The sequence below is a fragment of the Anser cygnoides genome, chromosome 28 (genome assembly GCF_040182565.1).
Source record: "Anser cygnoides isolate HZ-2024a breed goose chromosome 28, Taihu_goose_T2T_genome, whole genome shotgun sequence".
In the NCBI taxonomy this organism is placed as follows: Eukaryota; Metazoa; Chordata; class Aves; order Anseriformes; family Anatidae; genus Anser; species Anser cygnoides.
In genome coordinates this window covers 3,781,865-3,794,601 of record NC_089900.1, presented here as the reverse complement: position 1 = coordinate 3,794,601, position 12,737 = coordinate 3,781,865, and the positions used below count along the sequence as shown (strand labels likewise).

At 51.1% G+C, this 12,737-nt stretch overlaps 1 protein-coding gene across 1 annotated transcript; it reads left to right on the top strand.

Moving 5' to 3' along the window:
• The first annotated feature begins 899 nt into the window (after positions 1–899).
• Positions 900–1,496, top strand: LOC136787184 (olfactory receptor 14A16-like). Its single transcript, XM_066984317.1, has one exon. The coding sequence runs from the start codon at positions 900–902 to the stop codon at positions 1,494–1,496; it is 597 nt and encodes a 198-aa protein (XP_066840418.1).
• Positions 1,497–12,737: the final 11,241 nt, after the last annotated feature.

The window sequence follows — 12,737 nt, the reverse complement described above, 5'->3', positions numbered from 1 at the left end:
GTCTTGTTTCCAGGCTGGCTGGGGATGGGGGTTTCACATGCACATGGAATGAACCTTCAGTGTGCTTGGGGGAAGGGGAGTAGGGGGACAGGGTGAAGGGTCTGGAGATGTGCACTTTGAGCATGGATTCAGCAGTGCCCTGGTTCTTTTCAGGTGAACATGTGAGTGTAATTATCCCGCAGCTCATAGACATGCCAGCAGAAGAGAGCAGCTTTTATGGACAGACTGGCTGTCCCCTCTGAAGGAACACTCTGCACTAAAGGGACAGTCCGTTTGCCTCTGTGGAGCCACAAGGTTTCACTTGGAGTGTAACAGGAACGACAGTATACAGAAAAGAAATCCAGACAGCCCTGCTCTGCAGTTGGGTGAATTTGGAAAGGCAATGTGGATAATCACCTGATATGAGGAGTGAATTTTATCTGTGATTACCACATTCCCCTTTCCTTATTATTATAGGTGAGGACTGACTACAACATTGCCCAGAGTAGAGTATCCTACTCTCAGGGACACCCTCAGGCAGCATCAATCACAACTCAAGAAATGAACCTGCAACATCTATGAAGAATACACCAAAACTGAATTAGTTCTTATCAGATAATTCTGTTGTACTTCCTTACTGCCTTTTTCCTCTGTGGTCAGGACCCCATGCCTAGAACTACCAAACGCCTAACAGCAGCTCCATCACCGAGTTCCTCCTCCTGCCATTCGCAGACACGCGGGAGCTGCAGCTCCTGCACTTCGGGCTCTTCCTGGGCATCTACCTGGCTGCCCTCCTGGGCAACGGCCTCATTCTCACCGCCGTAGCCTGTGACCACCGCCTCCACACCCCCATATACTTCTTCCTCCTCAACCTCACCCTCCTCGACCTGGGCTGCATCTCCACCACTCTGCCCAAAGCCATGGCCAACTCCCTCTGGGACACCAAGGACATCTCCTATCAAGGATGTGCATCTCAAGTCCTTTTTCTAATCTCGTTCTTTGATGCAGAGTATTCCCTCATCACCATCATGGCATGCGACCGCTACGTAGCCATCTGCAAGCCCCTGCACTACGGGACCCTCCTGGGCAGCAGAGCTTGTGCCCAGATGGCAGCAGCTGCCTGGGGCAGTGGCTTTCTCCATGGTGTCCTGAACACGGCCAATACATTTTCCCTGCCCCTCTGCCAAGGCAATGCTGTGGATCAGTTCTTCTGTGAAATCCCCCAGATTCTCAAGCTTTCCTGCTCAGACTCAGACTACCACAGGGAACATGCAGTTATTGGTTTTAGCCTTTGTGTATTCTTTTGTTGTTTTGTTTTCATTTTGTTGTCGTATGTGCAGATCTTCAGGGCGGTGTTCAGGATGCCCTCTGAGCATGGCCGGCACAAAGCCTCTTCCACGTGCCTCCCTCACCTGGACGTGGTCTCCCTCTTTCTCAGCACAATCATGTTTGCCCACCTAAAGCCCACCAGCATCTCCTCCCAATCCTTGGACCTGGTGGTGTCATTTCTGTACTGAAAATTTTCCATATGAGTAATGTCCATATATTCCTTAAAGGATTCCCACAATATCTCAGAAAATGTTTTGTCAATGTTTTTCTTTTTTTTTTTTTAATTAATTTCTCAAATGAATGATTTTGACTTTAATCCTGCTTTTCTTCGTGTTCTGCCTGTAAATTCATTAATTTATTCTAAACTAATCATCTTCTGTACCTATACAACCAGGCTTCCTGTGCAGATAAAAACAATAAAGATGCCATCAGAACCTTACTGGTCTAAGGTCCAATCTGTTCACACCTTTTCTAGTGCTGGGGGAGCAGCCCCAGCATGCAGGAGGGGGTCAGGGCCAAGAGCCCAGCTGCTACATGGAGGAGCAGCCCTGGTGGCCCTCGGGGCTGCCCCTCACTGCCCGCTGGGCTCTGCCTCTCTGCTGCCTTTGGGTCGGGGCTGCTGCTTCCCTGGAGCCATGGCCATGGCCAGCAGCAGGACGTGGCCTTTTCACTGCTGCTTTCTTTTGGCTTCCACATTGTTCTCTTGTGCTCTTGTACGTGGGTTAGCCCTCAGATCTCGTGTACCTTGGTGACAGTCCTGTTGTCTCCGCACTGGCATCCCTGTCCCAGCAGGCAGCAGCAGCCTGTGTCACAGCTGCCCTCCCTGATACCACGGCAGTAACAAATGGGGCTCAGCAGGGCAAACCCAGAAGCCTGGATGCCTCTTCCAATGCCGCTGTTAGGAACAGAGCCAAGGATTTGTTCCATGCTCTTCTGTTTTCTGGGGTTCTTCATGGAGTGAAGGACACAGGCTTCCTGTCCTTGGGTTCATTAGGTTCACAGGGTGGTCTGTGAGGAGACCAGGGCTGGACCAGGATCTCCCTTTATGACAGCACTTATCAAATCAGAAGACAACAGGCCTTGGACTCATCTGTATGGGAATGTGCACCTGCTTTGGGGATGATGGTCAATGCCAGCCTGGAGAGGAATCTGGATCTGCCAGGAGATGTCAGGGGATCTGCAGGGACAATGCTCAGTGGGTAGTGATTAGAACCTTATAAAATGAATGACCATCCAAAGAAGAGTCTGGTAAAGGAAAAGGTGAATCTGAGGACTCCTTGGTCTAAGGAGGGCTCTGCAATGCCAGGAGAGGTGGTGAAGAGCGAGTAGGTGAAGGCACATAACACTGAAGAATAATAGAAGAGGCAGTATTTGAAATCTTGTGGGCCACCTCTGGTACTGCACTCGCCTGCCCTTTGTGCCCTTAGAGACACCCCATGGTCCTGCCAAGCACTGCCTGGTGCTGAGCCAGGTCTCCTGTACTGGCTTGGGGAGCGGGGCTGGCCCTGCGGGGCACAGGCACTCTGTGCTGTGGATCTCCCAGGCAAGAGACCACGGCTTCTGCAGCTTCACCGACCTCCGTTTCCTGAGCTGTGGCTGACCCCAGCCCAGGGGCTGCTGGAGAGCCCAACCAAAGAGGCCGCCTTTGTCCCAGCAGCTGCGGTGCCTTGCGAGGGGCTGGGGCTGTGGTGGCCATGCCCAGAGCCCTGCAGCAGCCTGCGGTGGGCACTGCCATGAGGCCAGCCCAGCCTGGGCTGCAGGACTGGACTGGGCTGGGCTGGGCTGGGCTGGGGAGAGGGCAGGGAGGTGGGGAGAGGTGGGCAGGGGCTGGGCTGGGCTGGGCAGTGCGCGGCAGAGGGCAACAGCAGCGTCAGGGAGCGGTGGGAGCATGCAGGGGAGGGCTCCCAGCAGTGCTTGGTGCTGCAGAGCCAGGGCTGCGTGAAGGGAGCCCAGAGCTGCAGGGACAGGGGAGAGGAGGCCCCTCTGGTCCCTAGCTGGCCTGGGAAGAGCAGGAAGGGGGGCCCAGGGCATTCATCCTCTCACTGCAGCCCGCCAGGACCGGCAAGGCGGTCATGGAGTGTCCAGGGCCAGACACTTCCATGTGGTGCGCAGGGAGAGGGCAAAGCCTTCTAAGGGGAACAGAGGGCCCCATATGTCCGCCGGACCCTACCAGTAGGGAAGTCTGCTGCCTACCTGGGGTCCAGGTCAGGGACATTGCCAGGAAACTTCCTGACCTTGTCTCTGCTGGGCCCCAACTTCCACATCCGAATGTGTCCCTTGGCTGTCAGCTCCGTCTCCCCTGCCCTACAGGATGACAGAGCCAGAGTGGGATGTGTTACCTTTAGGTAGTGTAGTGCTTCTGTATATTGGTGGTGGCATAGAAAGACAGTTCCTTCACCAGTGATTTACATCCTTCTTCGTGTTAGGACATAACGTCCTTCACTCTGCTTTATCTTAGATGAACTGGATTAGGTCCTTGATTGGTCTTAGGCACAATGCAGTGCTTTTTGCCTTCTGCCAAAGCAGCACAATACATATGACTTTCCCTTACTCTGTGCATTGACCTGACAGGTCATTTCACATTTTTCACTTTCATAGTCTCAGTTTGAAAGGGAGGATTTCCCAAAGTGGGGCAAACTGATGGGTTCTGCCTCAGCCATTTGAAATGTCCTGCTCTTGAGTCTTTCAGCCTGAGTTTTTCACAGTTGACCCAGGATGGTAAATGGATGTTTAGGTGTATACTAGGAACAAGGGAGAGTATCTTGGGATCCCAGTTGCCATTTCAACTTCAGATCAACACCAAGAACCCACTGAAGAAGAGGTTTGTCTTTGAAGGGGTTTCATGTGCTGGGTTGGGCTGCAGTTTCAGGGTCAAAGACCACTGCTGGCAGTGGATGTGCCCTGGGAACTCCGTCTGTCTCCACCTGATCCACCAATGGGCTCTGGTCTCCTGCAGGTCCTTTCACACAGCTTCCATTCCAGGGAATTACTTTAAATGCACGAGAGCCTCTGGAGGCCTAATGATTTTATTGAAGTCATAACCATGAAATGTGACTTCAAGGAAATATTTCAAATGTGAATAAACTACTCTGAAGATCTTGGCGCTGGTTGCTTATGGTCAGATAGTAAAGCTCTGCCTGAATACCCAGTAATTTGTTCAGTACTTAACTAATAAAGCAACTATTTATAACCTCAAATGATTCAATCCCTTCCCTAAAATGTCACATAGTGTATCATGAAGGACTGTGAATTTTAAAGATCTGTATTCGTCACAGGAAAACAAATACTGATGTTCTGTACTTGCATCGTCGTTGCTTTGTCTGTTATGGTGTGCTCCCTCATCTTCCAGGTACTTGTATTTGTCTTGATTAACCAGTCCATGTTGGATGTCCCCTGTCCAGCTGCCTGTCTGGACCTATGCACTTCCCATGGTTCTCCTGCTTTGCCCTCCCCTTACTCTTTGATCATACAGACCGCTCTCACCCGACCCAGCTGCTGCTTTGAGCTTCAGGGAGTTCAAGCTTGCTCATCTATCAGCAGTCTGTCTAATTGTGTCCTAAGGAAACTCCTCATCATTTATCACTGAATTCATATCATATGGATTAATACTTATCTTAATACTTATAATTCCCTATCTCTCAGTATAAAACACTTATTGTGCTGTCATCCTTTTGGGAAGGTATACCTCAATGGAGGCATACAAGATGAGGAGCTTTCTTTGCTTTTTAGAAAATTGCAGCATGTTTTCCTGTTGTTTGTTTGGAAACAGGAAAAACCCTTCTGTGCCTGAGTGCAGACAGCTCTATAAGGAGCTGGTGTAAAGGAGCAGTAACATCCAGCTGCAGACTACAGTGCAGAAATCTGGTGTAAGGACAAGTGATGCAAGCGCCAATGAGAGAAATGGCAGGGCTGGGGTGGTGAGGGATAAGGTTGTCCATGCAGTCAGACCTCTCTGCTTTTCCTCCCTGTGCGTATCTCCAAAGTTACCCTGGGTCAATATCAATAGGAGAATGATGCTCCAAACTGAAATGCAGCAAAATCCATCCTTTAAAATGAGAAAGGATTTTTATTAGATGCTCTTTGAAATCTTCCTCCTTAACTACACCATGAAAGCTCTCCAATTAGCTCTACAAGTCTTGAAGAAAACTTTGGGAGAGATATGGCTCCTTAGGAGTTTCTGCATTTTAATGAGTTCCATGGTGTATTTTGGTGCCGAGTCTATGAAGCACAGGTACTGAGAGGAGAATGATGCAATTGCTTAAGAAAGTAAAGTCAGAAGGAAGAGTTGAATTGACTTGGAGTATTAATGGGCCCCACTGAGGGCTGTTACTAACAAAGCCTCCCCAGGGACTTGTTAGGGCAGATAATTGGAGGCCATGATTACAGATAGGCAAAGGCACTGTGCTGAGAAAAGTCCTGGTTTTAGTGAAGCAGAAGGGCCAAGGCCTGACCCCAGCCACTAGGAGGGGAGATCCTGAACCCCCACGTCTCGCTCAGGGCTCTTCCTAGGGTCTGTGGGATGTGGTGGGCAGTGCGATCCCACGAGAAGAACAGTGGTATGACACCTCTCCACCTCTGCATAGGGTTGCAAGGAAGCAATGAGGTTAGCTTGCAATGAATATAACGTGTCTCCTCATAAACTCTAGCCAAAGGGACAAAAATGTCAGGGCTGTTGGGGCCTTCCCTTCTTGCCAGCACCCTCTACCTTCTCCTCTGCAGGCTTTCCTGTGCTGTGCCACACTTTGTCCTATTTCCTTGAAGTCTGCAGACACCCATCTCTGTTCACCACCTTGATCTCATCCCAGCATTTCCATCATTTCACCAACGTCTTGTCAACCCTCACCAGCTGTTCCTTGAAACACAAAGCCAGGGTCTGACCACAACACTCTTGGGGTGACCTCTGGCACCACAGCATGACTCTTTGAGGGATATTTCTTCCTCCTCATGGCCAGTGCCACCCTTCCAAGATATACTTTGTGGCAGTTTTTTCTCTCCTGCTCTTTCCCAATGCCAAAGAAAGCTCCATAAGGGTGGAAACCACTCCTGAAGTAGGCATCCCAACCCATCAGCCTTTTTGCACCCTGTTTGCCTACCAGACAGAAGTCACCTCACCAGCATCTTCCAAGCCATGGGCTTGCTGCTGGCCTTGCAGCTTCTTGTGTAGACACAGCCAAGCCATGTGCCTCCTGCTGTCCAGTCATGGACTCAAGCAGAAGGGACAGCACAACCCATATGCGGGCCTTCTTTCTGTCTGGGTCCTCCTGGGTATGGAGGCAGAGGGGATCCCACAGTCAGCATGCCAACCAGGTGCCTTCTGCTGGCCTAGCAGGGCCACTGGCAGATGCCAGCTAAACAGTGCAGATCCCAGGGAGAAGTCAAGGGTGACCTGTCAGCTACTTCAGACAGAAGTGACCTCACAGTCCCTTTCCGTGACACGTTCCTGCTGCTGCCCTATCAACTGCAGAGACAGAAGTGACCTCACAGTCACTGCCTCAGTCACATTCCTCCTGCTGGGGCAGGAGATCCTGAGGCAGAGCTGAGCTCATCAGAGCATTCCCACCCATCTCCTCCTTGTGGCCCACAAGCTGATCAGATCCATGGCCCCTCACATTCATCTTGGAATGCCATGTGAGTGCACAGCCTCCTCACAATGCCTGCCCTGCCCCAAAGGGCCAAGTGCCTCAAGTAAAGGTTTAGGAGAGGGGTTGCAGATGAGGAGGTTAATGCACAGGAACGGGGACTTTGCATGTTAGGTGTTCATGCAGGGAATTAGGGACTAGGGCTCACCTTGCTGGTTTAGAGATTAAGGAAATATTTATTGGGAGTGTTTGGTGTTCTGCTTGTGGTGTCAGGTCTCTGGTTAGGGTATGGGCAAGCTCTGTGGTTTAGTTTTTTTGTTTTGTTTTGTTTTATGTGTGTCAGGAAGTTGTCTAGGGTTAACTAGAGCATTTTAATGCTAGTATTAAGGGCGAGGATTATGGTGAGCAACAGAATAAGAAAAAGGGGCTATGGGCTGACTTTTGTCTTCAATGGATGCTTTAAGGTCAGGCAATAGATTAGTGGATTCCTGTCAGGGTGTGGAGTAGCACTTAGGTTTAGGGGTTAAGGAGACTGGTTGCAATAGTGTGAGGGCCTCACATGACTGTTTTAAGCCATTGTTACAGCAGAATCAACATTACCTGAACCCTCTTACCTCTACAGAATCTTTAATTTCTGCTGGCCACGCGCCTCTTCCCTCTCCCAAATCTCACACTGCTCCTGTCCAGGCTTTTCCTGACCTCCCCATATCAGTCATCTTATTGGGATCAGCTTATTAGTCATCTTATTGGGAGCAGCTGTGCGCAGCAGCTCTGCACCACCACAAAATGCACTTCCTGCCTACAGGATTGGGTTCCAGAGTGGCCCCTATAGATCCAGAGTAACTTTTCCCAGGCCCTCATGCATGCCTCAGTTTCCCCCAGGTGTCTCTGAGGCAGTAGCCCCCTCTGTGTAGAAAACAAAAAGCAGCCCTGAAGGATGACTTTAGGCAAAAGCTGACACCTCTGACATGACAACCCCTGTCCAAGACCTCTTCCTCTACAGTGACTATCAGATACTTAGAAATAGTGGATCTCACAAACTATGTGCAAAGCAGTTGCCTTCTGCAGGCCTATCAAGAACACTCTCTGATATGAGCCTAAAGGCACAGATAGGAGTCAAGGGATGAGCTGTTGGCTACTTCAGAAAGAGCTCAAGTCACAACCTGTTTTACAGACATTCCCTTAGGAACGGATTATGAATTTCTGAGGCACCACTGACCTCATAATACCATTCCTACAAAGAACCCCCTTTTTGGCCCAGAATCTGACCATCTGTCATAGAATCATAGAATGGCTTGGGTTTGAAGGGGCCTTAAAGAATATCTAATTCCAACCCCACTGCCACAGGCAGACATGCCACCCAGCAACCCTGGTTTCTCAGGGCCTCATCTAACCTGCTCTTGAACACCTCCAGGGATTGGGCATCCACAACCTCTCTGGACAACCTGTTGCAGGGCATCACCACTTTCTGAGTGAAAAATTTCCTCCTAACCTCTAATCTAAAACCTACCTTCCTTGAGTTTAAAACTATTTCCCCTTCTCCTGTCATTATCTGATTGAACAAAGAGTTGATCTCCCTCGTTTTTATAAGTCCCCTTTAAGTACTGAAAAGCCACTATGTTGGCCAGGTGGAAGTGAGCTGGTTGTGATCCTTTGAGCCCATGGCACTGCTGCTGGACTCCCAGCCTCTCTGACACACAGGAGACAGCTCCGTGCCAGTCCTGTGAGGTGCTAGGGCAGGAGTGACCTTGCAGTCAATGCACTACCTTTTTTCTGTCATAGACTCATAGAACTGGTCACTTCCAATTTGGGTTGGAAGTGACCTTAAAGATCATCTAGTCTAACCTTCTTCCATGGATAGGGACAATTTCCATTAGATCAGGTTGGCCAAAATCACCTGCCAACTGGCCTTGAACTACGGCTCACCTTTCTGGCTTAGAAATTAAGCAAAAATTTAGTGGGAGGATTTGGTGTTCTGCATAGGGTGTCAGGTCTGTGGCTGGGGTACGGACAATCTTTGTGGTTCAGGGTTTTGTTTAGGTCTGCCAAGAAGTCGGCTAGGGTTAAATAGAGCATTTTAATGCTAGTGTAAAGGGAAGGGATTAGGGTGAGCAAGAGAGTAAGAAAAAGGGGCTATGGGCCGAGTTTTGCTTCAAGGGATACTTTGAGGTCAGGCATTACAGTAGTGGATTCCTGTCAAGGTGTTGGAATAACATTTAGGCTTAGGGGTTAGGGTTACTGGTTAAAATAAGATAAGGGCTTTACATGGCTGTTTTAACTCAGTTTCAAAGCATCGTCAACATTACGTGAAACCTCTTACCTCTACAAAATCATTCATTTCTGCTTTCCAAGCTCCTCTTCCCTTCCCCAAATCTCATTTCTCTGTTGGCCAGGCTTCTCCTGTCATCCTCATATTGATCATATTGGGATCAGCTTTTTGAGGGCTCTCATGATATCAGAGTATCTGTCTCACCTGTCGGCTACACCATTCTTGAGACAGAAGTGGCGTTGCAGTCAGGAGGGAAAAGGGCACAAAGTTCCGTAGAAGCATCCTGCACAATATGCCCATCAGCTCTGCACCACCACAAAAGTGTACATCCTATGTAAAAGTTTTGGTTCCAGAGTGACTCCTATGGATCCAGGGTAACATTTCACAGGCCCTCATGCAGGCTTTAGCTCCCTCCATGCATCTTTGTGGCAGTGGCCACCTCTGTGGAGAAAACTGAAAGCAGACCTGGAGGATGACTTTAGGCAAAAGCTGAAACCTCTGACAGAACAACCAGAGCTGCTCAGCAGAGAAAGGGGGCTGTGGTGCCTGGGGCATGGGGGCACTCTGCAGGGCCATGCTGGGTAGGCTGGGAGGCAGACCCAGCTCGTAGGGTCACTGCCATTGCCCCAGGGCTGCAACAAATCACCAGACTCCTGTGCTGGGGCTACTGCATGCCCTGGGGCTGCAGAGCTCTCCTCAGCCTGCTCACACCAGGTTGAGCACTTGAGCTCTGGTCAGTCCACATGGAACATGCTCACGCTCTGTGGGCTCCATGCACTGCTATCTCCCACGCACATGCTGCCCCCGCAGATGTCCATGCATGCTCTGCACACACCACTCTTGCCCACAGGTCCCGTGTGTCACCAACCCTCCCCTCTTCCCCTGCAGTAGTGGCACCTCACCGCAGCAGGTTGGTGCGTCTTCAGGCTCAGGGGTGTTTCCTGAGGGCCTGCCCCGTGTGGGGAGTGGCGGGGAGGAAGAGAGCAAGGTCAGCTCCTGGGGCATGGCTGAGCACAGCCCAGCCATCCCGCACCGCAGGCAGGCACCTTCTCCCAGGCTGAGGCACACATGCAAGGTGGACACTTCTCCATCAGCCCAGCTTCACGCAGGGACCTTCAGCCCTGCCCCAGATCCGGGACTCATCACTTCCTCCTTGTCCACCCACAGACATACATTGCTTTCCATCTGGGGACTCAGGCAGGACTTTAAGGATCTGCTAAAGCCCTGGATTTCCCTGTTTCTCACAGCCTTCTCACAAGTCTTTCTCCTGGCCCTCCCCACTGCCCAGCACTGCCTCTCAGGTGGCACTCAGTGACCCTTCCCTTCAGAAGGGCCTTTGGGCTTCCTCAATTGTCCTGGTGCTTATTAGCACCTTCCTGGCTCCTTCCAGAGCTCAGAGCGAGCTTTCTTGTCCAGCATGGGGCCCTGCACTAGCTCTGGCTGGGACGGAGTTACTCTCTGCAGAGCAGTCCCTGTTGTGCTGTGTTTTTGATGTGACCAGAGCAGTGTTGGTCACCCACGGCTGTGCTCGCTGTTCCTGAGCAGTGCGTGAACAGCATCAAGGCCTTCTCTGCTTCTCACTCTGCCCTACCAGCGAGTTGGTTGTGGGTGGGCAAAAGGCTGGGAGGGGAACCCCCTGTGACAGCTGACCCAGCCTGACCCAATGGATGATCCATGGCACATAACATAGTGCTCAGCAATACATGTTGGGATCATCTTTCCAAGACAAGGTGGCAGTTTCTCAGAGACTGCCTGCACAACGGTCTGCTAGTGGGAACTGATGAGTTACAAAATGTTCATTATGTTTGGCGTTTGATTTTCATTTCTTTCTTTTTTCTTTTCCTTTCCTATCCTTATGTGTCTTTCTCTCAATCTGTGAGTTTTACTTATTTATGGTGTTCCCTCCCCTCTGCCCTCTAGAGGAGGAGGAAGGAGGCTGCTCGTGCATGTTGCTGCCTGGGGTGAGCAAGGAGGAGGCTGGCTATGGTGCAAGGAAATGGAGGTCGGTGAAGCTGCAGGAGCCCTGGTCTCTTGCCTGGGAGATCCCCAGCACAGAGTGCCTGTGCCCCGCAGGGCCAGCCCCGCTCCCCAGGCCAGCACAAGAGGCCTGGCCCAGGCACAGAGCAGCCTGCCCCGAGCAGGTGCCTACACAAAGAGCTTACTCTTCTTCCTTTACCCATCTGTGCAGGCCCAGAAATGCTGCCCTGCTCTTTCCCAGGGCCATCCCTGCTCCCAGAGAGCCTTGCCCAGGGCAGTGTGTCCATGCTGGCCTGGCCGGCCATTGCTGCTTCCCTGATGTGCTCCCGGCAGGGCCCCGAACTGGTGGTGCTGCTGTGCAGAGCCAGGGGCTGTTGTGCCCTGAGACCCTGTGGGGACCCTCCCCTGCCCGTGCTGCTCAGGGTGCTGGACAAGTCCTGCACCAGACCTGGCCCACGAGGCTTTAAAGAAGGTCTCCTCAATTACAATGCAGTTTCATGGGCCTTCGCTTGCTGGCTCTTCACCACCTCCCCTGGCATTGCAGAGCCCTCCTTAGCCCACAGAGTTCTCTGATTGGCCTTTCCCTTTGCCAAAATCTTCTTTGGATGGTCACTAATTTTATGAGGTTTTAATCACTACCCAATGAGCACATTGTCCCAGGGTTCCCCTGATCTCTCCTGGCACCTCCAGATTCCTCTCCAGGCTGCCATCATCAATCCACCCCACTGCAGGGTGCCTAGTCCCATGAAGAGGAGTCCGAGACCAGTTGTTGTCTGATTAGACAGGTGAGGCCATAAAGGGAGCTCTTGGTCCAGTCCTTTGCTACTCACACACCGTGCTGGGACTTTCAGCCTGTGTCCTACACTCCATGAAGAACCCCAGAAAACAGAAGAGCATGGAGCAAATCCTTGGCTCTGTTCCTAACAGCAGCATTGGAAGAGGCATCCAGGCTTCTGGATTGCCCTGCAGAGCCCCATTTGTTACTGCCGTGGTATCAGGGAGGGCAGCTGTGACACGGGGCTGCACATTGCCTGCTGCTGCCTGCTGGGACAGGGATGCCACTGCAGAGACAACAGGACTGTCACCAAGGTACACAAGATCTGAGGGCTAACCCACGTACAAGAGCACAAGAGAACAATGTGGAAGCCAAAAGAGAGCAGCAGTGAAAAGGCCACATCCTGCTGCTGGCCATGGCCATGGCTCCAGGGAAGCAGCAGCCCCAACCTGAAGGCAGCAGAGAGGCAGAGCCCAGCGGGCAGTGAGGGGCAGTCCCGAGGGCCACCGGGGCTGCTCCTCCATGTGGCAGCTGGGCTCTAGGCCCTAAGCCCCTCCTGCGTGCTGGGGCTGCTCCCCCAGCTCCAGAGGAGAAGGGACAAGATGGCAGCTGACACCAATGAAATTCTGATGACTTCGATATTGGGTTTATCTAATAAAAACCAGTGCTTTATCAGAAAATAATTAACCTGTAGGAGGCTAAGAATACTATTTTATAAATCAGAAAAAAAAAAAGTTAGAGAAAATAATAGTACGGATAGATAATAATAAAAAAGTATGTAAATTTTTTTTTCTGAGAAAAGCTGGGATTTCTGATTATAGGCATATTA

What these genes read in the sequence shown, in the direction of transcription:
- LOC136787184 (XM_066984317.1), top strand. Translation starts at nt 900, where the DNA reads ATGGCCAACTCCCTCTGGGACACCAAGGACATCTCCTATCAAGGATGT.